At 55.7% G+C, this 26881-nt stretch overlaps 1 protein-coding gene across 1 annotated transcript in view; it reads left to right on the top strand.

Annotated features, from left to right (window-relative positions):
* NCOR2 (nuclear receptor corepressor 2) overlaps positions 1-9259 on the top strand; it is a gene marked incomplete at its 5' end in the record, with an annotated part of 178131 nt that extends 168872 nt beyond the window's left edge. Inside the window, 7 exons of the mRNA XM_082007798.1 lie at positions 218-411; positions 2124-2273; positions 2575-2720; positions 3952-4005; positions 6856-7083; positions 8790-8969; positions 9082-9259. Of these exons, the coding sequence (XP_081863924.1) occupies positions 218-411; positions 2124-2273; positions 2575-2720; positions 3952-4005; positions 6856-7083; positions 8790-8969; positions 9082-9257 (1128 nt within the window). The 3' untranslated portion in view covers positions 9258-9259. The remainder of the gene's footprint in view (positions 1-217; positions 412-2123; positions 2274-2574; positions 2721-3951; positions 4006-6855; positions 7084-8789; positions 8970-9081) is intronic.
* Between the last annotated feature and the right edge of the window lie 17622 nt (positions 9260-26881).

The following is a 26881-nucleotide window of genomic DNA, read 5'->3' as shown; positions in this document are numbered from 1 at the left end:
GCACCTCTGGTTGGGGGCTGCAGAGAGCAGGGTGCGTCAGGCGTGTTCAGCCCGGGTGTCTGCGTCCCCAACAAGCCCATCACGAGAGCTGGAGGCAGAAGTTACGTCCCCGCAGGACCACACCAGCCTAATTCCCTCTTGCCCTCTCTCAGTTGAGCCCAGCAAAGCAAGAGGTAGGAACCAACTCTATTTCTGACTCGGGGGTTTCTCCTTCTAGGAGGTCATCACGCAGGACTACACGCGCCATCACCCACAGCAGCTCAACTCCCACATCCAGACCCCGGTGTACTCCTTCCCTGGGGCCGCGTGCCCCGTGCTGGACCTGCGCCGCACGCCCAGCGAGGCCTATCTGCAGCAGCAGGAGCACGCGGCGGCCTCCAGGATCTCCCCACAGAACGAAAGCGATAAAAGGTGAGGTCAGAGGGTCTAAGCAAAGCTGGCGCAGATGGGCTTCTGCCCACCCGCTGTGCCAGTCTGAGCTCAGGCAGACCAGGGCTATCCGGGGTGAGGAGCCAGGCGGGTGCCTTTGGCTACCTGGCACCTCAGTAAGGCGGTGCATGGCACAGGCTGGCGTTTGGCATCGCTGCTTCCCAGCTCAGATGGGTTGTACATGGCCCAGAGTGTAAAATGGCCTTCTGATCTGGGCATTCTTCCCCTGTGCGGGTGCCTCTCTTGCCATTCCCGTTGTTCTAGAGATACTCTCTAGACCCCCTTAGAGTCCGTTCATGATCCCCTTCTCCATCTGCCCGGTGTCACAGAATCGATTAGGTGGGAAGGGGCCTCTCCAGGTCATCCAGTCCAACGCCCTGCTCAGGCAGGTCAGCCGGCGCAGGTTGTCCAGGGCCATGGCCAGCTGGGTGTTCAGTATCTCCACTGACGGAGACTTCAACACCTCTCTGGGCAACCTGTACCAGTGTTTCAGCACCCTGACAGTAAAAAAGTGTTTTCTTGTGTTGGGAAGGAATTTCATGTGTTTTGGTTTGTGCCTGTTGCCTCCTGTCCTGTCACTGTCCTCAGCCCCTTGCAGGTCACGGCACAGTGACATTTCAGACCATAGATGGTTCCAAAAAACCCAAAGTAACGTGTTTTCCATTGGTTCAAAGTTAATTTTATCTTCATCATTCTCAGTGAATCAGAAGGTTAGACACACGTGCCCTGTCAACTGCAACTATCCATTTCAGGCACCACCTGTATTTCTTTTTAAAGTCATTTTCAAATCCTTGTGCTGATACCAGGTCTGATTGCTGTTGCATGGAATTAAAAAATGGGAAGTGTGAGAACACGGTCTGTCCTCCCACCCAAACACCAACAGAGACCCAGATGTATCCAGGAAAGAGTGCTGTCTCCAAACTGGTGCTTCCTTGTCAGTAAATGTGACTATTCTTCCCAGCTCTGCCTGGTCCTAGAGTTGGCTTCATAACATTAGGGGAGAGAGCCCAGCCCTGACCACCCAGAGATGAAAAAAAGTGGAGGAAAAAAAAAAGAAACCACAGAAAGAACAAAGACGTAAATTCCCAGAACTTGCCGTGAGGAATTCCTCGCGGATTCGAGCCTGGCCATCTCCCAGGCGCTGGCCACGGGCAGGCATCGGGGGACTGCGTCGCTCGTCCCTGGGCTGCCCCAGCATCTCGTCGCCCGCAGCCAGCGAGCCCCTGCCTGGCCCCAGACGAGCTGGACGGGAGGTGGCGGGTGCTGCCCTCCCCTGTGTTCACAAATACGATGGAGAATCAAAAGCCGTGTCCCCAAAGGGTTAACGTCCCAGCCCTCCTCCCTGCCAGCCAGGGACGCTTGGGCTGAGCCAGCAAGTCCCAGGACTGGTCCCGCCGTCCCTGGGGGGCTGTATTCGGGGCGGCTGCCGGCTGGCCCGCTGCCTGGAAATCTGGGCCACGTCTCGGCTCAGTCCTGCTCCGCACGCCTGCGGCGCAGAAAAACGCCCAAGCTGCACTCTTCCTCCGGCTCGCATTAAAAGGCACCGTAAGCCCACAGGGGTGTGGAAGGTTTGGCTTTTTTCCCTGCTGTAGGAAAGCTATTTTAGTCCTTCTCCCCCCCGCTGACCCCGAGCTGCTGCGCAGAGACGGAGGATGTTGCAATAAAGCGATTGCATCTCCCCATCGCTCTCGCAGGTCCCCGGAGCAGAGCAAAGCCTCGGCCGGGAGCGGCTCAGACAGCTGTATCGAGCCGGTCTCTCCACCAGACGGCGTGGGAGAATCGGAGCACCCCAAGAGCGCCACGTACCCGATCCTGTACCGCGAGGGCGAGCAGATAGACCAGAGGTAACCCCACGGCAGGCGGCGGTGGAGGCAGCGTGGGGATGTTCCCCCCGTCCCCGCGCTCGCCCTGGCCCAGGCTGCTTTTCTTGCAGCCCAAAGCAGTGGCCCGTCCCCGGCTGCTGTCCGTTTGTAGGGGCTTTGGCGCGCGTGTGGTGCGTCGATGGTAGGGATAGGGAGAACGGCTGGAGATCCAGCGTATCTCAGGAGCCCCGAGGCTGATTTCGAGGCTGAGGGCAGGGCCTCTCTGGGTAGGACTTTGTGAACTGGGTGTTGCAGAGGTTTCCGATGGTCTTTTGCTTTGCAGGATGGGGTCCAAGTCCCCAGGAAACAACACTCAGCCTCCAGCTTTCTTCAGCAAGCTGACTGAGAGCAACTCTGCCATGGTGAAGTCCAAGAAACAGGAGATCATCAAGAAGCTCAGCACGACCAACAAAAATGAAACGGAATACAGTAAGGACATGTGGGGAGGCGGAATGCAGGGGGAAAAAAGCCTTGAGGTCACATGAAGCAAAGGAGATTTGGGAATGGGTGCTGCTGTGTTAAGGGCTGGGAGCTCCCAGCCAGCTCCCTCTGCATCGTGCCGTGGTTTGTTGGGAAGTGTGAGGTCCAAGTGCTTCCTGGGACGAGCCGTGCTGGTGCCAGCAGTGGCTGTGTGCATCTGGGGAGGCGACGGGAGCCTTCCCAGCCCTGCGTCTCCTTGCTCTGGGGCTGTCAGTCCCAGCGCCAGCTAACCTCAGTAGGAAGCAAATAATGAGCTGAGCATGGAGGAGACTTAAGAGCAATTGATATTTTAATGAATGGCTAGCCAAGCTGAATCCTCCCTCCTTGAGCTGCATCTCCCCCCAGCGTTCCTTTAAGCCCTACATCAATATTGGTATAGCTCTGTAAAACTAACCAGGCTGGCTTATATTAGAAATTCAGCCCGTTCATTCATTAACCGCTAATAGAGTAGATAGGATCATAATTTAATTTAGCCCAGCATTATACAGTCAATACTAATTCAATTTGAATCCATCTTACAACAGCTGCATCGGATAAGAGGGAGCGAGCTGTCTCGTCTCCTGGATGATGTTACCATGAGCCAACAGTATTGTTATGCCCCGTTGGGGACATGTGGCTGAACCCCATGACCTTCCACACTTTCCCTTATCAAGGGAAAATATATAGAAATAGGAAACGCCTCTTATTTGATGAGAATTTCTGTTATTCTAAGGAAAGTGATATCCAAGTCAAACAGCTCAGCTAAGAGGGAAAATATTGATTTAACATTTCTTCTCCTCCTCCTCGCCCTCCCCACTGCCCAGACCTGCTCCCTGGATATGGGGATTTGAGCCTCTGGAAATCACGTAGGCAGGAGAGAGGGTTTAACTTCGCAGAGCTTGTCACCTTATGGGCTGGGGGAGGGAGGTCAGCACTGAGAGTGAAGGCATCGCCCTGGCTCTCTGGGCTCTTCTTTTCTGCCCTTTCCCAGCTGGTGAACGTGCCCGCCGTGGTTCTCCCAAAGGCGATTATTCCTGGTCCCAGTCAGCACCCGCAGACCTACCCCAGTGACCTGGGGAGGTGGGCTACTGTCGGCCTGGGTGCTGTGACAGGGACTCCAGGATCATGCCGCAGCTGGCTCGGCAGGTCCCTCCCTACCGTGCTGCTCTCCGTTCTGAAGAGCTTCTTTGTTTTTCTCCAGATGTTGGGCAGCCTGGGACAGAGATTTTCAATATGCCGGCGATTACCGGAGCAGGTAACTCCCCCATATACCTGTATCATACCTCATTCCCTCCAGGGCTCACAGCCACGGAGAGCAGGAGGCTCGGTAGATTTAAGCATCTCCTTTTTTCCTTTTGCCGTAAGACCAAGCGTAACAGTTGCCGGGAGGCTGAAGCCTCGGGACACACCGTAACTCTCTGCTGTTGGATTGCAGACAGTGCAGTCTAATTCCTTGGAAAGCCTGGCAGAGTTTGAGGAGAGGTTAAAAACCAAGCAAGGGTTGGCCGTCTGATACCAACAGAGGGTTAAACTATAGCAAGGTGGACCTCACGCTCGGGAGAGAGCACCCTGCTCTCGGTGGCACTTTGCAGTCACCCGTGGATGGGTAGGAGGGCAAGCAGCGAAAGGGAACGTGAGGGTGGGGAACGGGCTCCGTGCCACCGCAGGCTGGGCAGGCTGCCGGAGCTGGTTACAAAAGCAAACCAGGGCGAGAGCAGCTCCCCGTAGCCTTGAGCTGTGAGCGCTGGGAAAACCGGCGATGGCTGAGGACGTGAGGGGAGGCGTTATCTGGGAGACGGAGGGGTGCTCGGGCGCAGGGGCGCTGGCAGCATGCTCAGTCCTCCGGGTGTTTAAAGCATGGGTTGACGCCGGTTTCTCAGGGGCTGGGAGGAAACGTTCAGCTGGTGGCCGGCCCCGGGCACGGCGCTGCAGCCGGTGCCACGCGGAGGGGCTCTGTGGGCAGCACCGCTTGGAGCTCTGCCGCCGTGCGGAGCGGGGGCTCCTGGCGGGTGGAGGGCTCCGGCTGATCGCCCGGCGCTGGAGGAGCAGTTGTGGTGGTGGTATCGGAGCGCTGCTGTGGAGGCCAGGCTGCAGGCAGCCATGGTGGGCTTTAGCGAGTTCCTGGCCCTAACCAGCATTAACCTGCCGTCCTGCCTAACTGGGGGTTTGCTGGCTAACACCTGGGAGCGTACCCCAGCCCGCAAAGAGCTCTCGGGGAGAAAGGGTGCTGGGAGGGACTCAGGATGCTCCGCCAGACACCCATGGGGATGTATTTGCCGTGCTGAGCCTGAGCACCACCATGCAGGAGCTGAAATAGAAGCTCAGGAGCTTCCCCAGGGGCACTGCACCCTCCCCAGCTCTGCTGCACCCACGGCTCTCAGCCCAGTTGGGAAAGGAGGAGAGGGAGCAGCTTACGGAAGGGATTTTGGCAAAGAGGGGTGGAAAGCGGCCCCGTGGAGTCAGACAGCTGGCGCGGGCTTCCCCGGCATGGCACAGAGACCAGCCTGAGGGAGAAGGACGGCGTGAAGACTGTCAAGCTTTTGCCACCTGCTGCAGCAGTGTCTTCGGTGGGCACACGAGTGAAACGAATCCCCATTGAGAAGTATTAATTAATACTTAATTAATTAAGTATTAGTGCCCTCCTACAGCAGGTATGCCTTCAGGTTATTAGTTTTAAGTAGGATGAATGGCGAAACTTTCCCATAACCGAGGGAAGGAGGTGCGGTGGGCAGGGACTTTGTGCGGTAGGAGGGCCGGGGACAGCCGTCGGTGGTGTGAGACCACTCGCCGGTGCAGACGTGCATGGGAGAAGGAGCCGGCTCGTGTTGGCAGCCGGGACGAGAGGGTGCAGCCAGCCGGGACCTGAGGGTCTGTGGCAGACAAAATTTAGGGAGGTGCAGCCCAACCTCCTGAGAGCATCCCCTGGTTAAAGCTGCTCCTGCTGTGCTGGAGGGAGGCGTAAAGGCAGAGCGTAGGGAGTTGAGGAGGGGTCCGGCCAGAGGGGACCGGGCAGACGAGCGAACCCAGGATTCATCCCTTTCCGAGCGGAGGGGCAGCAATCCCAGCGCGAACACCCCCGGGACGGGGCAAGCTGGGGGTGGGCTGCTGGTGGGGATTCCCTCGCCAGCCTCCTGTTTTTGTGTCTGTATTTTGCCCTTGCTTGTTCCCTGTAACCGCCGCGTTGGGAATGACGGTGGCGTGGCTGAGCCTAGTGCCCTCTGGTCCCTGTGCGGTGCTGCACCATAACTGCATGGCTTGAGACTCACAACCACGCCGACACACCACTTCGCCTCTGCATCCTCTCCCGTAGCCGTGGCTCCGCCCGGGAGGGGGCCCTGGTCCGCAGGAGGCACCCAGCCCCGGGGAAGGAAGGGAGTGGGCTGGGACGATGGGCTGGGGGCTTGCAAAGAGCGCGAGGAGGGACGGAAGGACTCTCCCCCCCTTCCCAGTGCAGCCCGAGCCCACGCAGGCAGCCCCGGGGGCTGCACGTGCCCTTCCGGGCGCTGCCCGTGGTTGCCACCTCGCAGGCCAGGGCCAAACCCGGGCACCTCAAGTGATTTTATGGGATGCCCCCTCTTCCTTCTTTGACTTTTCCTCCATGGGAAACTGCCCAGGCCTCCAAATTCCCAGCACACCGACTTCTGATCTGTGTGTGCATCCTTACGGACCCCGTGCATCCAGGTGACTCCTGCCCCCGTGCCGAGCCTGGCGCAGCCCCCCCGTTCTTGCAGTCGCTCCCCGGGGCTCAGCGACAGCCCCTTACCCCGCCATCTTCCAAGCCCTTGGCCCCAGGGAGCCCCGCCTGCCTGCAGCGCTCCAGAAACCCACATCCCGGAATAAGTCCCATCCTATCCCATCCCATCCCATGTGCCAGCCCCTGCCAAGCCCTGGGGCGGGATGGAGTGGGGAGGAGGACGGGTGCATCGCAGCGCTTTAAAGAACAAGATGACAAAGTTTGTTGCTTTGCGAGAATGTGCTGACTGTTTGTTTCTTCCCTTCTCCCTTGTCTCCTTTCTCCCCCTTTCCCCGTCCCCCCCATCTTTCTTCTCATTTGGCTCCCCCCCATCTCCCGTCCCCTCTCTCCTCCCTCTCCCGTATCTCCCAGGGCTAATCAGTTGTAGGAGCCAGTCGGTCCAAGAGAATTCCAGTACCAACATGGGGTTGGAGGCAATAATTAGGAAAGCCCTAATGGGTAAATATGACGAGCAGTGGGAAGAGCGCTCACCTCTCAGTGCCAATGCTTTTAACTCTCTGAATGCCAGTGCAAGCCTGCCCGCTGCTATGCCCATAACTCCTGCTGATGGACGAAACGAGGACGTGCGCTCCTTGCCAGGTCTGCAGCCCTCTCCACCTTCGCTCTCTCTGTGTTATTAATTCTTAGCCTTTATATTTCCCCTTTTGCGGGTGGATTTATTTCCCCCCTCTTCCCCATTTTTGTTCATTTTGGTTTTCTTTTCTCCCCTCCTTCCCCCAGCTTCGAGCTTTGTGAATCCGCTGATTAATCCCGGTCTTGTTTGATGTTAATTTAATAGTCTCGGAAGATGCTGTTGCTTTCTCTAAACCACTGACTGTGCTCCTTTCCCCATTTGTTGGTTTTTAATATCTCCTTTTCCTCCTTTTTTTTTTTTTTAACACAATAGAAAGGTTTATGGGGGGAAAAACCCGCACCCAAAACAACGAAGCCATAAACTTAAATAGCAACCCCAAAGTGTCTGTAAACCCCCGGTGGGATCGCTGCTCCCTACTTAGGGGAAGGAGCCGAGAAGGGCTGGTGTGGAGCCCACGGGGCAGGGTGGCATTTCCCTCCCCGCCCCGGGCTTGGGGGTCTTGGGGCAGTCTCCGGCGAGGGACGGAGGCTCGGATGGGACCTGGGGGTGCCTGGAGCAAGAGGGAGAGCTTAAGGGAGCTAAAAGTGATAGATGGGGGACGACTTCAGAGAGCCGGGCTGGGGGCAAGCTGCCCCATGGGCGCCGGCGGGGCACGCGGAGCCGCCTGGGCACCGCGCGTGGTCTGCCCGGCTTCAGGGGAGGCTCGAGCAGAGCCGGGAGCGTTGTTCTGCGGAGCCCCAATTCAGGAGGAGGAGGGGGGACCAGGGATGGGTGGGGGGAGCGTTTGTCCCCCGCGCACCCGCAAAGGGCAGATTGCCTCTTGCCGACGTCCTGCGCAGAGCACGGCGGCCGGTGCCTGGGGTCACCCTTGGCAGTCTGGGTGCAGAGCACCCGGTGCTGGGCACCAGCATCCCAGGGACACACACGCCCCTTCCCCGGGGTCAGCTCAGGCCAGGCGCACTTCAGCTTGCTGCAGAAAAGCTTTTCTGGCTCCTGCATGAAACCAGCAGCTTCTTCCAGCCATGCTTCCCCCGGCCCAGAGAGGCTGCCCGGGCGGGCAGGGTGGGATGCAGAGCCCATCCTTCCCTCCCCTTTGGGAGCTCCCCCCGGTTTAGCCAGGCTGACCTCCCTGGCAGAGGCTGGTTTGGCTTTAGATCTTCTAAAAACTGGCTAAACATCACCAGGGATTTTGCTGCAAAAACTTTAGTTAAAGACCATCCTGGCCACGTAGACCACAGGAACGGGGAACGCGCTCGGGCTCCAGCACCCACATAGCTCCCGGGGTGTCCCTGCCAAGCGGCTGCGCGGTGGCACACGGAGCGCCCGTCCTCTGATCCGTGTTTGTGGGCTGAGCCACGAGCCGGCTCGGGCGCAGACCTCCCGAGAAGCAGCCAGGCCAAAGCCGCGCGGCTGCTCCTGCGCCACGTCCGCTCCGCGGGACGGTTCGTAGCGTCAGCCCACAAAGCAGAGCGCGATGCCGGGGGGGACAGAAACCTCTTCCAGCCACCACGGCTGCCCGCTCGCCCCATGGCACTTCTGCGCCGTGGGGCCCGCGGCCCCCGGGGCGAGCTTCCCTCCTGCCACAAGCCATTTTTGCAAGCTCTTAGAAGGCGCGTGGTGCTGGGGAAGCGCTGGGTACCCGCACCCCCTCCCCGACCCCCCGAGCCCTGTCGCGACGAGCCGAGTGACGAGCAGGCGCTTCTCTTTGCAGGAGGAGGGGGGAAGCCAAAGATCGCTGCCAGACCCAACAGCCGCAAGGCCAAGTCCCCGGCGCCGGGTCTGTCCTCGGGCGAGCGGCCGCCCTCCGTCTCCTCGGTGCACTCGGAGGGGGACTGCAACCGGAGGACGCCCCTCACCAACCGCGTCTGGGAGGACAGGCCGTCGTCCGCAGGTAGGGCTCGGGGGGCACGTGCCCCAGAGCGGCCATGCCACCCGTGCAGGGGGGCTGCAGGGGGGCAGCCGCCCCCCCGGCGTTGACTCTCTGCTTCCTCCTCCCCACGCAGGTTCGACGCCGTTCCCCTACAACCCGCTCACCATGCGGCTGCCCAGCGGGGTGGTGACGGCAGCCCCCGCCGCCCCCCTGCCGCAGGGGACCCCCGGCAGCCAGCACCACGCCTGGGACGAGGAGCCCAAGCCCCTGCTCTGCTCCCAGTACGAAACCCTTTCGGACAGTGAATGAAGCGAGCCAGGGGCAGGGAGACGGCGACCAAACCCAGGGCGCGGGGAGCAAGCGGGACGCCCGGGGCGAGCGCCCACCGCCCCGGCCCCGCCGGCTCTCACGAGCGAAGACGCAGGAGCAGAGCTGTTTTATTTTTTCCTTTTCCTTGTTTTTTTCCTTCCCCTCCCAACCAGCCAATTTGGGGGGATTTTTTTTTTTTTTTAATTTTTCATTTGTTTTTTTTTTCTCAACATCTGGAAATTTCTGCATCCTCTTCGGTCTGGGAAAAAAAAAAAAGCCTTAACGAGACAAAACCCAAGGAACCCACCTTCGATCTTGGCAGCCTTGCTGGGCGGTGACTCCCGCGCTCAAGAGGGACCGTGAGCAGCCGCGTGCCCGAAGCGCGCACGTTCCGGGGCCGCGCGCGCTCGGACGCTCTGTCGGCACGCTCCCGCGGAGTCGAGTGAGGGGCCGTGGGATGCTCCCCTGCGTCCTGGCCGCGGGGCTGTGCCGCAGAAATGCAAAACCTTGAGCGGGTTAAAGAAAAAAAAAAAATAATTTTAAGAAGTGAAGTAGGATGGAGCCGCCCTGGTTTGGTTCCCCGCAGCCGATCTGAGTAGCCCGTCGTATCCATGTGCAAGACGTAGCGGCCTCGACACGCTTCAAACGTGGCTGGGATGAGCGAGCAGGGGAGGGAGTGAAGAGCTATTTCTTAAAAAAAAAAAAAAATTTAAAAAAATAATCCTGGTCCCTTCGTTGGAAGCGATCCTGGGCTTAAATCGGAGCGGGCAGGGATGTCCCCGGGCTGGCTCGCGCGCTGCCCACAGAGGGGCTCGGTTGCTTTAAGTGCATTGTTTTCTGAATGGTGAGAAAAGGCAATTGTAAATTGTATTGGTCTACAGGGTATATTTTTGATACCTTCAGTGAATTATGTCAATATTTTACGCAAGGAAGGACTTAAACAAAACACAGTATTACATGCTGTCAAAGAGGTTCTGTTCTTACACGCAGGCTTTGATGCGTTTGTCCATTGTATGGCAGGGTTTAAAAAAAGAGAAGGTAGCAATGATCCATCAAAGTTATCTGTAAGTCAGGAGAATGTATGAACTTAGTTAAAAAAAGAAAAACAGAAACGAAATCTTGCCATGGTTGCAGGGCCCCCCCGTTACACACACCTTTGCTGACTCAGCAGAAATTGTTTGCTGGTTGTAGCCGTTGATTCTCCGAAGCCCTCCGAGCTGGCCGGGTGCAGGGGCAGAGCGGGCAGGAGGCTGGCGTGGCAGGGAGTTCACAGGAAAATTAAAAAAAAAAAAAAAAAAAAAAAAAAAAAAAAAAAAAAGAAAGAAAGAAAAGAAAAAAAAGTTTTTATTGTATTTTTGTGATACACACGAATGCTCTACTTTACATTATTTTTTTCATTCCATGATGTTGGCTCATATCTGCAGTTACATGGTTAAAGAACAAAATATTAGACTTTTTTTCATTCACTTCTGCTTTCTCGCTCTGGGGGGGGGAATATGGCAAAAAAACAAAAATATGTATTAAATGCTTTGCATTCTATACGCTAGAGGAACCCAGAGCACGGCACAGACTTTCTGCCTCTCCGGCTGCGGGGTGGGCAGCCAGCCCCCACCGCCTCCCGGCAGCCCTCGCATCCGATGTGGCGCGGGTCTGGCGGCGAGACCGGCGCCAGCGCCTTCCCAATGGATCTTTCTTTTCCCCCTGCAGCGTTCCCAGGTTGATTCTGATTTCAAAGCAAGAGAATGATGGTGTTTGTTGTTTGTTTGGGGTTTGTTGTTTGTTTTGTTTTGGTTTTTTTTTTTGTTGTTGTTGGGGTTTTTTTGGTTTTTTACAATGTACAGGTTTTTAATGTTCATCGATGTTTGTGTCTTTTCTGTTGTGCTTTTTTTTTTTTTTTTTTTTTAAGAAAAAAAATCCAAGACAATGCACAAGCGATGTGGAAGTCTTTCCGTTCCCAGGTTATTGCTGCTGGTGTCTCCGCGGCTCTGAGATGTAAAAAGCTAACAGAGCTGATGTCTGGGCGTAACGTTATTAAAGTGTTGCAGATTTTGCTGGGGAAAAAAAAAAAAAATCCAAATCCAACCCATCTTCAAAGCCGCCTCCTTAACCTTTTTGGAAAAAAATGGGGGGGGGGGGTGGAAACCACAACAAAGAATAAAGTTCCCACTTGGCACAGTAGCAATACTGTGTGCTGCTTTGGTGTCTCCAGGAGCCATGGGAAGGTGCCGGGTGCCGGTGGAAGGCGGCTGCGGTGCTCGCGGCCCCGCAGCGGGCCGGGCACGGAGCCGCGGGGGCGGCGTTTGGGTTCCTCGCCGCGGGGGCATCCCGCGCCGGCCCCGCGGGCCGAGCACGGCCGGGTGTGGGGACACCGGGAAGGGCCACGGCCTCAGCCAGGAGCTGCAGAGCCGCCTTCTTGCCGCCCCGGCCGCAGCGGCGTCGGCTCGTCCTTCCTTTCCCGCTGGCCCCGGGCGGCGTTTCCCTGCCCCATAGCCGGCACCTAAAGCCACGGGCTGGAGGGTGGAGAGCTTGTCCCACCCGTCGGTGCTAACTCCGCAGCCGTCTTTCTCTTCTCTCGTTTCCACCGTGTCTTCCGTGTGTGCGGGGCGAGGGGCCGGAGCTGGCGGGGCCGGCCAGGAGCCCCGCAGCGTGGCGGCGCCGGGGGCTGTGCTGCGTGGGTGTCCCAGGAGTGTTGGGGTGTTCGTGAGGCTGTTCCAGCCCCTGTGGGGCTTGTGGCTCGGTGCTGGTGGGTGGATGGTTGGGCTGATGGTCTCCACCAGCTTTCGGGCAGGGCGGTGTTTGCAGGAGGGGATGGCGCCGCGGGGCTGGGAGGACGTGTGGGGGTGCCGGCGCGACGCCGGTGAGGCCCAGCTGCTGCCGGGGTCTTTTGGGATCATTCCTGGAGCGGAGAGCGGGACACGTGCCTGGTGTTCCTGGCTCTCTGCGAGGGCTCGGGCCCTGGCGGTGCCGAGTGTCCCCACCGCGCCGGGCCGGCCTGCCCCGGGCCGGGGGCTGCGGAGGGGAGCAGCCCGGGGTGCGTGGGAGCGGCCGTGGCGGGGGTCTGCGTGGGTCTTGCTCCGGCAGGATCTTGCACTTGGCCAAGCCCCCTCGCAGCGAGCTCAGCCCCGCGGCACGGCTCGGCTCTGGCGCTTTGTCTTGCGGCGGCTCCATCGTCCGGTCTCCCCACGCGCGCCCCGGCCCCGCACAGACCCTCCTGCAGCCGCCTGTCCCCAGCGCGTCCCCACAGCGAGGGGGCCGGGGGACACCGGGGGTGCACGGGGCAGCGGCGGAGCCGGGAGCCGCCCGCACCGGGGCGCCGGGGCAGGGACCGTCCTGCCGCTGCAGGTTTTGGGTCAGGTCGACGAGTTGGCGGCGTGCCGGGCCCGAGGCCTGCGGCCGCTCGGTGCAGACGCGCCCGGCCCCGGGGGGCTGCTGCGGGGCGGCCGCCATTTCCCTGCTCGCACGTGGGCTGGGGGGACACGGTTTTGGGAAAGGAGGAGCTGCCGCTCTTGCGGATCATGATGCTCCCCCCGTCCACCCCCAGCTGGGGCCCGAGGCATCCCCCAACACCCCAAAACCCTGCGGCGGGGTCTCACCCGCACCTTGCGCTGCCGGCTGTGGTTGTGTAATCCGGGAGAAAGTGATGCTGAACTATTAAAAAAAAAACCCAAGTTTAAAGTTCACGTTCACTCGCTTCGTGACTTGTACAAACAGACAAACCAGTTACTGGACAATTTATTGCTTGAACTGTACCGGGGGGAAGCGCCGACGTTGTGTACCACAGCCTGCGTGTGGCTGTTCCGAAGGGAGTTGTACGATAGCCGGGGCTGTGCCGGGGAACCACCCGGTGTAAATATTCCCGCAGTTGCGCTAGAGGCGGGTTCCTCCGCTAACGGCGAAGGGGTTTGTTCGCTGTCGTTCTGCTCGGCGTGCCCACCAGCAAGCGGTGTGGGGAGCAGTGTCCGAACGCTGCCTTACTGGTTAAATAATTTAAAAAAAAAAAAAAAGCAAACCAAGCAACCCCCCCAAAACCCCTTCTTTGGCAGCAGATCACAGCGCCGTCCCGCCCGGCTGCGTGCGCGAGCCCCGGCGGGGCAGCCGGGTCGGGAGCGGGGTGGATCGCGGCGAGGGGGTGCGGGGTGGGGACCCCCGCGCCGGCGGGGAACTGCCGGGGGTGCCCGCGGTAAAATGGGCTGAGAGAGGGGCGGAAAGGGCCGGTGGCAGCAGCGCCCCGAGGCGTGCAGCTCGCTCGCCCCGAGGCTGGCCGATGCCAGCACCGCCGCCGTGGCGCCGCCGGCGGAGGGGACGGGGCTGCTGGAAGGACCTCGGCAGGGGATGAGTTTGCTGGTGGAAGCACGACAGGACGTCCCTCTCTACAGCGCGGGGGATCGATGCTCTGGCCGAGTGGCAGCCCCCTCCTTGCCTCAGTTTCCCCACCTGCGGGTGGGGCTCGCACCCCTGCGCTGCTTTTTAACCAACCGACGGCCGAGAGCTGCCGAAGCACGATGTTGTTGCTGCTGGGCTGGGAGTCTCCTCCTTTGGGCCTGAAAAGGCCTCACAGCACCTGGGGCAGCATCCCCACCCCAAACATCACCCCGGCTGCCCCCTCCACCTCCGCTTCGGGGTGCACACGCCTCGCCCTCCCCACTAAAATGCGTCCCATCGGCGTGAAGCGTCCTGGACAGCAGTTCTCGGAGGAGTGATTTCTCCTCTCCATCTTTTATTTTAATGTCTGTTTTTATATATTTATCTTTTTTATTTGTAATTTTTATTATGTTATTATCATCATAATTGTTACTATTTTATTTTAACATGGCCAAGCTCCCTCCTGCCCACAGCTCCCCAGAAATCAAACCCCCCTCATTGTTTCCTGGCAGCACCAACGCCATCCGGCCTCATCCCAGCCCCGAGGCCTCTTCCCGCACCCTCGCACCCAGGCTGTTTTTGTTGGCTTCTCATAGCAGAAACGTGAAAACCCTTTGAACGCTCCTGAAGCGGCTTCTCACAGCTCTTTGGGTGCTTTGTCGGGACCTGGGGAGCAGGACTGCAGTCACCAAGGGAAGCTGGTGGCACCCAAGGGTGGCTGTGGGACCACGCACCCGTTAGCTAAATGCCCCCAAACAAGCGATACCTGCATCTCTGCCAGCACCGAGCAGGGCGATGCTGGAGGGCACCTTGGCTTCGCTGCTCTTTCACCAGCGGCCAAGGAAAACATTGTTCAACTGCGATTGAATTTAAAAATTGAATTTCAATTTAATAATAAAAAAAAAGATATTCTGGTAATGGATAATCCCTCGCAAGCCCCATAGGAAATTATTGGGGAGGCTAATTAGCCACTACCTCATTAAGAACCGAAACAGAAGCCCTGGTATCTATTTGCAGGTCTAAATTGCTTTACCTCTGACGTCCGTCCCGTGGGGTGCGGTTGACTTTGGTTGGGGCCGGGAGCCGTTGGTCCCCAGGTCCCCCCCCACGGGGCCAATGCCACGAGGCTCGGGAGCTCCCGGCGCTGCCGTGGGGAGTGCGTGCGGTGGCATTCTACAGGGCGAGTGATGAGCAGGCACGGCGAGCCGAGAGACGTGGCTCTGCGTGAGGACGAGGTGGGTGTCTGTATGGAATTTAACCCGTTGAAGGGCTGTGCACTGGTTTTGCACTTGGGGGCCTTCTGCTGCCTTTCCTGAGGGTCAGAAATGGGTTTTGCACAAATGATGTTTTCCTGAGAGCAGCCGTGAGCGGTGCTGCTGGGGCGTACCCGTACCTCCGGCCGGCACGGCGTTTCGGCTGGTCGCCCCAAGCCGAGCTGCTGCAGGTCCTGCAGGAGGGCTCCCCGCTGCTGCTGAGTGGTTTACCTGTCCAGGGGATGTCCAAAAGGTTCCTGTCTCTGTGCTGGTGAAGGATTGCCCTGGGTCCTCCCCGAATCGCCCAGACACCACCTGAAATCCCTCCAGGTACGTACCTGCACTGACCAAACCCGCTGCCTCCGGTCTCTGCGCGCTCCTCCAGCGACCAGCTCCCACGGCGATGCACAAGGTACCTGCTGGCTCTTAAAGATCGTTCTAAAGATCTCCGAGAGCAGAAATTTTGTTGAAACCCTTCTTGGAAAATGTTTTGCTGCTCTGAAGGCAATTAGAGTAAGTTAATAAATAGTACAAACAGAAGCCAAGCTGTTCAGCCTCTCGCATCAGGGTTTAAACACTGACAAGGGCTGACAGCAGTAGCCCTGGTCAATAATTCATGCTGATGCTGAAGAAACAGAAGGTGGGAAAACTCCAAATTCAAGGCCAACGCTTATGATTTAATGATGGAAAACTTTAGGTCTACTTGAAAAGCTCTTGCATAAGGAGATGAAAATGAAATGGGACAAAAGCAGATGGCTTCGAAAACCAGCAATAAAAAAAGAAGTCAGAAACCCAGACTTACTCGTATTTTGCCTGGGTAGCAGACAGGGTTTTTGCAGGGGAGAGGGGAGACAAAAGATGGTTCCTGATGTCTTTGACAGAGGCCATGACAAGGCACAGGAGCGTTCTGACCTTCTCCTGCTGATAAATTGGTGTTTAGTTAGGATTATGGGGATTTTTTTTCCTCTTTGAAAGAATTAAAGCCAGAGGAGGATTTTTAGCTAGGCCAGGCTGAGTTAGAAGAACAGGAAGGAAGGGCCGTGGGATCAAGGTTGTCCTTGCTGCGCGAGCTGGGATCCTGCATTGGGATTCAGCACCCTCCCTGCAGTCTGCGTGCGCCCTGCGGGTGACGGAGAGGAGAGGGATGTAGCTGTGGTACCCAGCGACGAGCAGGGTAGGATCAAAAAAAACCCAAAAAGGGTAAAAACCGTGCCAGAATAGAAGACCCCTGTGGCGGTGGCACCCAGCCCTGCGCCCTCCCCAGAAGGGCAGCCTGTGGTCCCTACAGCAGCCCCCAGCAGAGCAGGGGCTCTTCAGCCGAGCAGCCGGATGGGTCAGACGCGCCTCTGGCCGGCAAAGGCGGCAACCGTCCCTGGGCTGCACCACAGGAAGCGTTTTATACCGTCCTGACAACGGCAATCCAAATAAATAGTCAGTCATCAGCTCCTGCGATTCGCCACGAAATTATATATGCTCGCTGATAATGACGCAGAGGGCTAAAGAGCTGATCTTGGCAGGAGATGAGACGTTTTAGGCTGGCGGGTAACTTGGAAGGAAAATAGAGCAGCTTTTGATGGGATGCCTGGATCTTATCAGTGTTGGGACACTGACGGGCGTCGGGCAGGGACAGCGGAGTTTTGGCTGGCTGAGCTCTACCTGGCTCATGTGCCCGTCTGGGAAGAGTTGGGTTCGTAGGAAACTTGGGAGTGAGTGGCACTGTGGGTGGGTAATGGCTGAATTAATTGTCAGGTTTATTTATCCTTTCATTCTTGGCCTCCTGTAATTACTAAAATGAGTATTTGTCAGGGCTCCAGGCAGCAGAGTGGTAATAAATCACTCGCCACCAACGGGTGGTTGGAGCAGTTGTGTCTGAGTGAGCTGAGATCGGTGTCGGCTCTAGTGAAGTGCAAGTGCAGTCAGAAGAGCTGGTGGGCTGGTGCACAAATTAAAAAAACAAAAACAAAAACAAAAAAACCCCACCATAAACAGCTTTGCAGAAATGCTCCTGAAATAAAATCCCCAGATGCACAGTTCTCCAGCCTGGAGCCGCGGCTGTCCCAGCCGTCGTGAGGAGGAATTGCCCGACGGGGCTGCAGGGGGTCTTGGGGCAGGGAAAGCCCCAGCGGCCCCCAGCCCCGCGGGGCGGCGGGTCCCTTCCCCTGGTGGCACCAGGGTGTCCAAAAACGCCGCTGCGAAACGCGCGGCGGGGAGGGCACCTGCCTGCGCGCCGGAGGCTGAAAGCCTGCGGAAGCTGGGTTGAAAGGCAAAATCCCCGTGCTGCAAGCACGCTGCTTTCTGGGTCTTGCGTTACAGCGCAAGTCAGTTCTAGTGCAAGTCAGGCTTCGCTGGGCTCTCCCTCCCGGCCTGGCCGGTGTCAGGGGCTCGCTCCTGCCGGCGCGGTGCCGGGGGGAAATGGGCGGCTGTCCGGATCCCAGTCGGGGAGGGACCGCTCTCGTCTCGGCTGCAGACAGAGCAGCCACCGAGGGGTGAGGCTTTCCTCTTGTTGATCCTTGTAAGTGGAGAACGGGCAGAAGTAACCACCTGGAGATCCACTCTCGGTGTGAGCGTCGGTCACACGGCGTTTCGAGTTCATATTTTTGAAAAGGCCGATGTATTTCCCTGCTTTGGGAATAATCCGAATGTCTCTCGCCGTAAATGCATGTAACCGGAGGAAGCACAGGGTGTTGGGAAAGGTGGTAAAGTCCATCTGGAGAGCTCTCTGCTTTGAAGTTGGATGCCGTTTTAAACTCTGCAGGGTACTTTCCCTTAGAAAAAGCAGCAGTTGTCAGTGAAGATTGATCTTGGTCCAGAAAGCTGTGCTGCCCCCCGACTTCTTTTCATATTTATTAGTCATTTGCAGTCTCTTTGATGACTAGAGGCATGTTCAGCTGGGAGAAAACTCTGTTGCAGTACTTGCCGAGGCAATGCCAGGGGACGGGAAACACCGACTGCACTGGCTGCGAGGTCCAGCCACGCTAACGATGGTGTTTTTCCAGTTGTCATTATTAATGGCCACAGCAGCCCCCGGTGCTCCCGAGAAGGGGCTGAGGAAACCCTTGGAGGAAGCAGAAGCCCCGGGGGGCTTGGGCTGAGATCTCACCCATGGGTGTGCAGCCCCGGTCGAGCCGGCCAAAATCAATTGCTCGGCACGTTGCAGGTCAGTATTTGCAGAAAACGGCGTGCCTGCAAGAGAGGAGCATCTCCGTGGGCTGCTGGGGGCTCCTCTCCTGCCTCTGGTGGCACAGGGGATGGAGAAGGCTTTATGAAGAGCAAAAAGCAGAGCAACAATGTCCAGAAGGTTGCTCTCAAAGACACTACATCGTCATTCAACGCGTTCCTCAACCTCTGCTCAGAGCAGCTGTCAGTGGGTGTGGCGCGATGGGCCCTGAATCAGCTGTGATGAGATGTGGACTCTGACGAGGTTTGGGCTCCATTGACTTGGGTGTTTGTTTGCAAAAGGCCGGAGCGTAGATACGCTATCCTGATCCGGCTCTGCCCGAGATCCAGGAGTATCTTCTGCTGCTGTTTCATCCTGAGCCCCTTCCAGGAAGCGAAGCAGCTGCCAGAGGTCAGATGCGAGGAGTCTGGTTGGTGTGTGCCTGAAGATGGATGCCAGGTCTGGATCTGCGTTCCAGTTGGACCAAAGCAGAGCTTTTCCCCACAGGGATGTTAATCCTGGGCCTTGGCCTAGAGCCATCTCCAGCTTTCGTGGTTTTGGAACCAAAAAAGAGCACCATTCTGTTCAAGGGCGGAACAAATCCTTATACCCCAACTCTATACCCCGATGAGAAGTCACAACCAGTTCAAGTGGTGCTGGCTCCTTAGAAGTGAAACCCACCTAACTTCGCCCCACTGGACCCATTTTTAAGTTACCAGGATAAATTCAGTCCCCGTGGGCTTCCAGAGCATCCTGCTTCAGACCAGCAACAACCCCCGAGCTGGAGCTGCCTCCCCTGTCCACCAGTGACGGAGAAACCAAGCAGCAGAGGTTGGAAACCAAATAGCAGAGGTTGCTCTGGGGTCTCTTTGTGGGGGAAGGCAGCCTTTTTATTAGGTCCAGATGTTGCTTTCTGCCCCCGGGCCATGCTGGGAAGTAAAGCAAAGCGTGTTAATGTTGGCTGGAAGAGCCTCGTTGGAAACCGGCTCGAAGAAGCGGGGTTCCTCCTGCGCCCCTCTGCCCCGGGGGCCTGGGGAGATGGGCCGGCACAGGGGGCACAGGCACGGACGAACGGTCGGCCTGCTGCTGAGCAGCCCTCTTCCCTTTGCTCTCCAAAAATCTCCCAACAGAGAGTAGGGCTTTAGCCAGCTACCTGCTTCTCAGGGCTCCTGGGTCCCTGCTGTCCCCGATCGGTGGCCGCCGGCCCCAGGCTGACGGCTGCCGCAGGGAGTCGGCCCCGTGGCTGCGCTGACGGGTCCCTTCTGGACCGATTCCTGCTGGGTTTCGTATCAAGATGCGGAGATGGAGGACTCAGTGTGAGGGGCAGGCTGCTCTCCAGATGTTCTTTTTCACCATTAGGCAGTGTTTAAAAATATATGTGATTTTTTTCCCCCTCCCCCTTTCTGAGTGCCTAGAGAAGAGACCCTTTGGGGGGTGAGCAGCAGGGGAGGGGCTGGGTGGGGGAGGGCGGCAGGACCTTTCCCCAAATCAGCCGCTCCTCCACAAATGAAGCTTTTCCAGAAAGTGCTGAGCTGGGCACTTTGCAGCCGCTTCTGCTGGGCTGCAGCACAGCGTCGCGCGGCCGGCTAATGGAGCTGGGCTCCAGCGGGTCCCCGTGATCCGGTGCCAAGCCTGGAGGCCATCGAAACACGTGGCTCATTAGCAGTGCGCTTCAGCTACGGCCGGGGCTCACAGGGAGGGCTGGCGCTGCCAAAACCTTTACAAGTCCCGGCAGACTGAGAAAGGGCCCAAGCTGCCAAGTTCAAGGGCAGACCCGGAGGCAGAGCAGTGCCGTGCTTAGCAAAGTACCCCAAACCTCAAGGGCTGCCCTGCCGTTCCCTGCTCCACTCCACCTTCACTTCACTTCGGTAACAGGCTCAGGTGAAAGCTGTAAGGACGCTCAGCTCCTCTCCCGGATACTAGTTAGGGATCTGCGTGGCTCTGGGTGCCGTCTCCTCTGGTTCAATCTATATTCCAGGGTAAAGCCCATGCTCAACCAGCTGAGGATGCTCGAAGAGGCCTGAGATGCTGCCATCCCGTACTGCCTCACTACAAGCTGGACCTAGAGCTAAAACGCCAGCTCCGCACCCCCAAGGCCATCCGGCTCGGCCGCAGCAGGTCGGTACGTCCGTAAGATGCTGCGCATCATCTCCTAGCCAGCCAGCACCGCCCGTGCTTAAACCCGTCGCCCGCGTCGGGCGGCCGAGCCACGCTCTTCAGCAGCTGAAATGAATGTCCTGGAAGTGCAGGCGCTAAAAAAAAAACCCACCCTGTCAGAAGCACAGAAAAAACCCATCTGTGAATGGAAGAGGTCAAAGAAGAATACAAAGGCTTTTATTTCCTGAGGCATTTGTCAGCAAAACAAATGTGTTGGTTTTTAAAATTTGCTGCTTTTTCCTAGCTGGCCTCCCACGCAAACGCCAAATGGACTTTCACCAGCGTAAAGCAGGGCGTTGCCTTGTGTCCTTTGTAATCCGGCGCTCGAGGACTCAGGCGAAGCATCGGTTGGATCACGGTTTATTATCAGTAAGTGGGGCATATTTAAAGGAAATGGGCAGATTTCAACACTACATCTATAACTAGTTTATTGCTGGCCTGTTCCTCTCTTGCCCCTATTATTTATGTTGAAAATGATAAATGTGGGATTGATGGTTCTAGCTGGTTTATGAATAATCAGGTTATTTCACTGTAAAGCCCCAGGGGAAGGTAATGTTTCTACAATCCTCCATCAAAGAGGATGCAGTTCGCGCTCGTGTGTGCGTGTGAGCACGCATGTGTGTTGCTCCTTCCTCCACTGCTTTGCGCTTGGAGTGTCTTTGCACCCTCTCCCTGCACGCGTGCGTATCCCCACGCGCTCCCACGGCACATCCCGGTGCCGACGCCGGTTTCCCGGTCCGTGCAGCCCCGTGGCACTGTCACACGCAGCCAGGCAGCGGGTGTTTGGGGCAGTTCATCTCGGTGGCTCGTGGTGGGAGGCCGCGTGGCCGGGGCGCAGGCCAGGTGCTTTGGGGAGGTGCGTGGTGGGCCCCGACCGCAGCAGCCAGCTCGGAAGAAGCCCTGATCCCATTTGTATTTCAAGGAGCTGCAAACAGCCGCTGGTCCCAGAACGGGCTTGAGACAGGAAGAGCTCCGGGGAGATGATTTGAATGTTTATGTATATAGAAATGTCTAATCACTGGGCTCAGAACAGGCTCAGGAAGGGAATCTGGAGGTGGTTAGCTGGAGAGGAGGATATTTTTATGCTAGAAATGTGCTGTCCGCCTGTTTGCAGGGTAGGAAGGATACAATGAGAATCAAAGGTTTGGCAGGATGAGCATTTTCATCCTCGTAGATGTGAACTCCCGGTCTGTCTTGGACTCCAAGGCGTGGAACTGTTTCAATCCAATATCGTTACTAGAAGCAGAAAATAGAGCTCATAAAACTCCCTCCTTACACCCCCAAAAAGCACTTTCAGGACCCTCTACCCTACTCACGAACAAGCCACTCCAGCATTCTTTTCGCCGCTGTGGCTGGGCACGCTGCCGGGGCCTCGGCGCATCAGCAGAAGCCATGCAGCGCTGGGACAGGTCCTTGCTCCTCTCCAGTGCAACCAGACCGGGGCATGCAGAAACAGGCAGGAGAGCCGGGGATGGTTAACGTGGCAGCAATCCCGCGTGGCTGAGCCACGCTCCTTCCGGGCCACAGGGTAACCGCAGAGGCTGCATCTGCGGTGGGAATCGCTCCCCCAAGCAACCGGCCGAAAATCAGCACTAGAAACAATTCTTACCACGGCAGCCGGAGTGCCAGCCAGGGAAGCCACCGTCCCACCACCCGACCAAGCATCCAGAGGCCCAGACAGCACCCCTGGGGTCTCCGCTGGCGAAGCTAAGGTGCCCCGAGGCACTGAACCCGCATCCCGGGACAAGAGGGGGTTGCAGGGTGGCTTCTAGAGCATCTCAGGAGGGTTGAGCCATGCTGCGATGGCTGCTCTGGGAGGCAGTCGTGGAGCTGCAGGGTCAGCTGTGCTGGGGACAGGGGCACCTCGAGGCGTACCCGCTGCGACAGACTCCCAGCCCACATCTGCTCCCCGCAGACATGGCCTAAGAGGCAGTTCAGCGTGCGGTGCCAGAGGAGAGGCGGTTCGCATCGGTCCAGGCCTGCTGCTGCTGGCTCCTTCGCACGGGCACAGATTCCTGACATTTTGAGGACTGTGACACAACTTTTCTGCTGCTTGGCATTGCCTACATCTCCCAAAGACACTTCTGTAGGTCCAGGCTGCTGACACTGCTCTCTGCTGCGCATAAGGAGCAGAGACCAAGCCCAAGGTCTTATACGTGGTAGTTTCAAGCTGATGGCTTGGAAGCAGGGCGAAGTTTTTACTGCTCCAGTATCAGGTAAGGTTCTTTCTCTGGCAAATCCCTCCGCTGTTTGTTGACTGTACATAGCTGTGGAATGAAATTTGGTAAAGGCATCTGTTGTTCCCTTACAGCTCTGCCTTGTTGAGTGGAACAGGGATCCCAGTATGTGGGGGTTTCGTTATTATTTAATTTGTAGCTGCCCATTATCAGCAATTTCTTTTAGGTGAGGCTTTTGGCATTTTACACTCAGCATTCTTGCTGGCTGTAAAAACAGCCTAAACCTTTCCTTCTGTTCATAAAGGCGTCTAGTCTCAATTCAAAGTCCATCCATTATAACTTCAGCACCTTGTAATCCCTTAGAGATATGTGCAATTACTCTGAAATATCCCAGGAGCAAAACTAATACCAACCATCATCTGCTTAAATTTACAACATCCAAATGGCACAGTAAAAGCCACTAGCTTAGGGGTTAGCTCATCTGAGCGCACTTGCCAAAACACATATCCTGCATCTAATACTGCTTTTGCTGCTGAGGATTTAGCTGCCACCTCAGGAATCTTCGCTGGACGGCATTCACGTTTTATGGTTTTATTTAAGTAACAGGAGTGAATGCACATGTCCTTCATCTGGTGTTTGGGTTTCAACCATTGAACTCGCCGTACACCCCGTGCCTTCTCCATGTTGTTGCCGTTCCATGGGTGCTTGAGCTCGAGCATGTCTCCCATCATTCATCCTAGGAGCAGTTCAGATTGTGATTTGTGTGAAAGAGCTTGAGATGAGGACACGGGCACTTCCTGTGCACCTGAAGCAAGCCTCTTGCATAACATGGCTTTCCTTCTCCTTTCCATTCCTGAGTCTAACAGCTGTTTTCGTCCAAGCCTATTGACTTCATCCCTATAAATCCAATATGATTTTTCCATAAGGATTAGTGTCAGATTCTCCCTGCAGACATCTTAGGTCTTGGAAGACAGCTGAGTGCTCTACTAATAGCTGGCTGGCGAGCCTGAGGCACTTACAGCAATGGCTTTCAAACACACTTCATGGCCAGGCCGGGTTTTAGCTCTGATGCAACCCGTCTGCCTTCACGATTTGGAAAGCCAGGACGTAGCAGGGGTCCTGATACTGTACTAGGGCGTGGATACCTGGATATGAAATATGCATTATGTTGGTTCTTCCTGCCCTTCAAGGCCATGGAAAAGCTGGGAGAGGCATTATCTAGACTGAACACCAGGGCTTCATAGCTGGGTAGAACAAGATCGAGCAGGAAGAGGGAAATTTAGGGTGAAGAAATGGTAAAACTGCCTCTGTAAGAAGAGTGAGTTTTGTGCCCTTTGCTTGAGCTATTTCAGCTTTCCCTGGGCATACGTGACAGGGCAGGTTTTACACATCTGAAACGACAGCGTCCTGACCACAGGGAGCTGGGCTGAATCCCACGGGCGAGGGAGGGAGACACCAAAAACATTCCCTCTGGATGGGAAAGGGGCATTAGGGACCAAGTAAGTGCATAAGGAAGAGGAAGGAAACTCTGGATACATCAGCATGACAGTTTGAGCATTTTATTAAGATATATAAATTTCGTCTTCTTAAATTACTCTCTATGAGTTGAACAGGAAGGGATTATTGTGGAGGGGAGAATATACAAAAATAAAAGGATATTGTGAACTACTGCATCACCACATATACAACAGTAAAGTACTTTACAAGCACTTAGAGAATCAGACTTACAAAAATAAAAATATGACACATCCTTATGCATTTCCACCAGTAATATGCTTTCTTCCTTCTCTAACCTTCAAACACCTTTCAGCCCCATCTTCAGGTCACGATTCACATGGTAGGATACTTTGCTCATTCTGATGCCCATCACAGTATCTGAAAAGGAATCAGTGCCTCCCAAGACTTAAAAAATACAATGGTTATCTGAAAGCTTTAGGGGTGATGTTCAGAACAGATCAATTTGTGAGTGATGGGGTGATCCTCAGGGAGCAGCGTTTATCTGGCAGTAGAAATGTCAATATCCCACGACAAGATCCATCATTCCCTATAAAGTGTTCCCCCACCTCCACACAGGGACAGCTCTGTGTATCTGTGCTTGATACACAGAGTCCTCCGCAAGCCTGGGGAACACTGACGCTCACACACTTCAGTGGGACTGAAAAACGGTGACAGAGGATGGATCTGATTTTATTTCAGCTTGTAAAGAAGGCAAGGATGCTCTTCCCTGCAGGAAAAAAGGCAGGTTAAAATGCCAATGGCTAAATATCCTAGCCCACAGTGTTCACACACAGGACCACTTGCCTCTAGATCAGATTCACGCAGCCTTTAAATCCTCAGTTTGCTCTACAAAGTCTTTTGATCATTAGCCTTCTAGTGACCTTTCCCATTTTTTTAAGACACACTCAACATAAATAGTAAATAGCATTCACTTCTCTGACCAGCAGCTCACTCAAACACTGCTATCAACACCCAAACCTCATTTCATCCTTCCCAGAAAGTATATACCTAGGGTGCGAATCTGTATTTCACAGTGAGAAAAGTAGAGCTGGCTTAGGAAAAAACAAAAAAGAAAAATTAAAGATGAAAGAAGCAGTAAACTGTTTTGGTCGAAGCTGCGCTCTGCGTTTTGTGCAAAGTATTCTGCAGATTCTGAAAGGTCAGTATTTAGTGAGGGTTCCCTCTTTCTTGGCCCCAAATGCAATGACAGCAATGCAGGCAGACCAGACACAAGCATGCTCTGTTGCATTCAGGGGCAAAACGGTCACAGGAATGAAGGGGGTGAAGGGCAAACCCTGCACCTTCGAGATCGATAGTGACTTTCCATATCGGAAAAAACAACCTTCCCCTCCTCAAAACAGATGCTTTCTGAGAAAGTTTCTGATCTCGCAAATAACTATTAACGGAAAAAAATTCCTGAAGGCAGAGTCTGACTTTACCTATCAGGCTTACAGGACTGTGGGCAACAGGCACACTGAGATCCTGGGGAGAAATCGTGTAGCCACAGTCCCAGCTGCTCAAGGAAACTCCCCTTTCTAAGCAGCACTTCCATGGTCTAAAGTTATCATTTGTGTCTTTGAGAAAATATACGTGAACAAGGATCTGTTGGTTGAGATGAATAATGCTCCATTTAAAAGAAAAACACCTCTCTAGTGGGACCACTCATTCATTTTAGATGTACAAACATACTACAGGTGAGGCACTTCTTGGCTGCTGGGAACGATTCTTAATTGGCAACACACAAACACAAAATTCAGTTTCTGGTATTTAAGCAAAACAAAAACAGTCATTGCTTTTCCCAGTCGTGAGCACGGTGAACTTTGGCTCTTCTACCACCACCTAACCCAGTCACAGGGATAGGAGCAATAGGGACAGAGAGTGGGCAGGCAGAGTGCGATCTGCACCCACACTGAGGGTGAAGACCTGACCCTCTGTGGTTCTCTTGTGCTCAGGAAAAACAACACCCCTTTCCAATGCCAGCTTTCACTGAGAAGAAAAGCAGCTTGTGATGGGCCCATGGGAAACACCATGCCAAGAAGGTATTTTTCAAAAATTTCTACACGTCAGGCACTTGGCAATGTCACAGTTTGGATGTGGTCCAGGGTGGTAGCCCACCATGGCGTGTCCATGGCTACACAGCCCAAAGTGTGTTCGGCAGCCGAGAAACCCAAGCTGCCAGCTGGCTTTTTTTTCCTGACATGGCAAAACCAGAAAAGCTGCTTAAGCTCAACAGAGCAGGAGCATGTTCGGTCATTTCTAGTCTATTTGCAGAGAAAACAAAGCATGAAGCTTGAAAGAGGCCTGGCCTGGACATGTGGGGACCCTACAGTGCCAAGGAGGCTGCCTTCCATTGCACCCTCCTGGGGGTCACATTGACCCGTGAGACTTTGCCTCAGCAGCCCTTGTCCCTGCGTGGTGAAAGACCAGGCTGTGGTTCAGGTCTTGCCACTGGATTTGTATTTGCACATTAGCTTTCTGGCTTTTTTTTTTTTTTTTTTCCTGTTGCAGACAACATTTAGGAAGCAGAACTAACAGTGGACAAAGTGGGCAGAAGCGTGCAGCTGGCCATAAAAGAGATTTTCTGGGGAAAACCTGTCCTGCTCAAAGACCAGGGTGATCAAAAACTGCAGCTTTATGCTTGGAGCAGGGGAATAATCCTGTTAGGCGAAATGCCTGATGTATGGTCAGAATAGGGAGCCTCCGGCACCCCTTTGGCTTGGAGGTCAGCCTGTCTCCATGCTTGCTCGGTGGAGGTGCCTGCAATCTAAGCTGTCATTATGCAGGGATCTCCTGGGTATGAGGCCCTGCTTTTGAACCTGGATTACACCGTTGCTCAGCTCGGAAACCTACCCTCTTTGCTAGAGGCTCTCACAGCCGCACGGGAAGAGGCCTCCAGAACCTTCACGATGTACCCAGGAAGGCAAGAGGAGTATTTTCACTGGTCACAAGGCTTGCTCACCAGCACTTCGAGAAACAGGACAGACCTCAGGATGAGCTAGCAAGTAAGTGCATCACCAACTT

Source organism: Phaethon aethereus (genome assembly GCF_964289735.1).
Source record: "Phaethon aethereus genome assembly, chromosome: 17".
In the NCBI taxonomy this organism is placed as follows: Eukaryota; Metazoa; Chordata; class Aves; order Phaethontiformes; family Phaethontidae; genus Phaethon; species Phaethon aethereus.
Note: the sequence above shows the minus strand (reverse complement) of the source record. Positions and strands in the feature narration are given on the sequence as shown.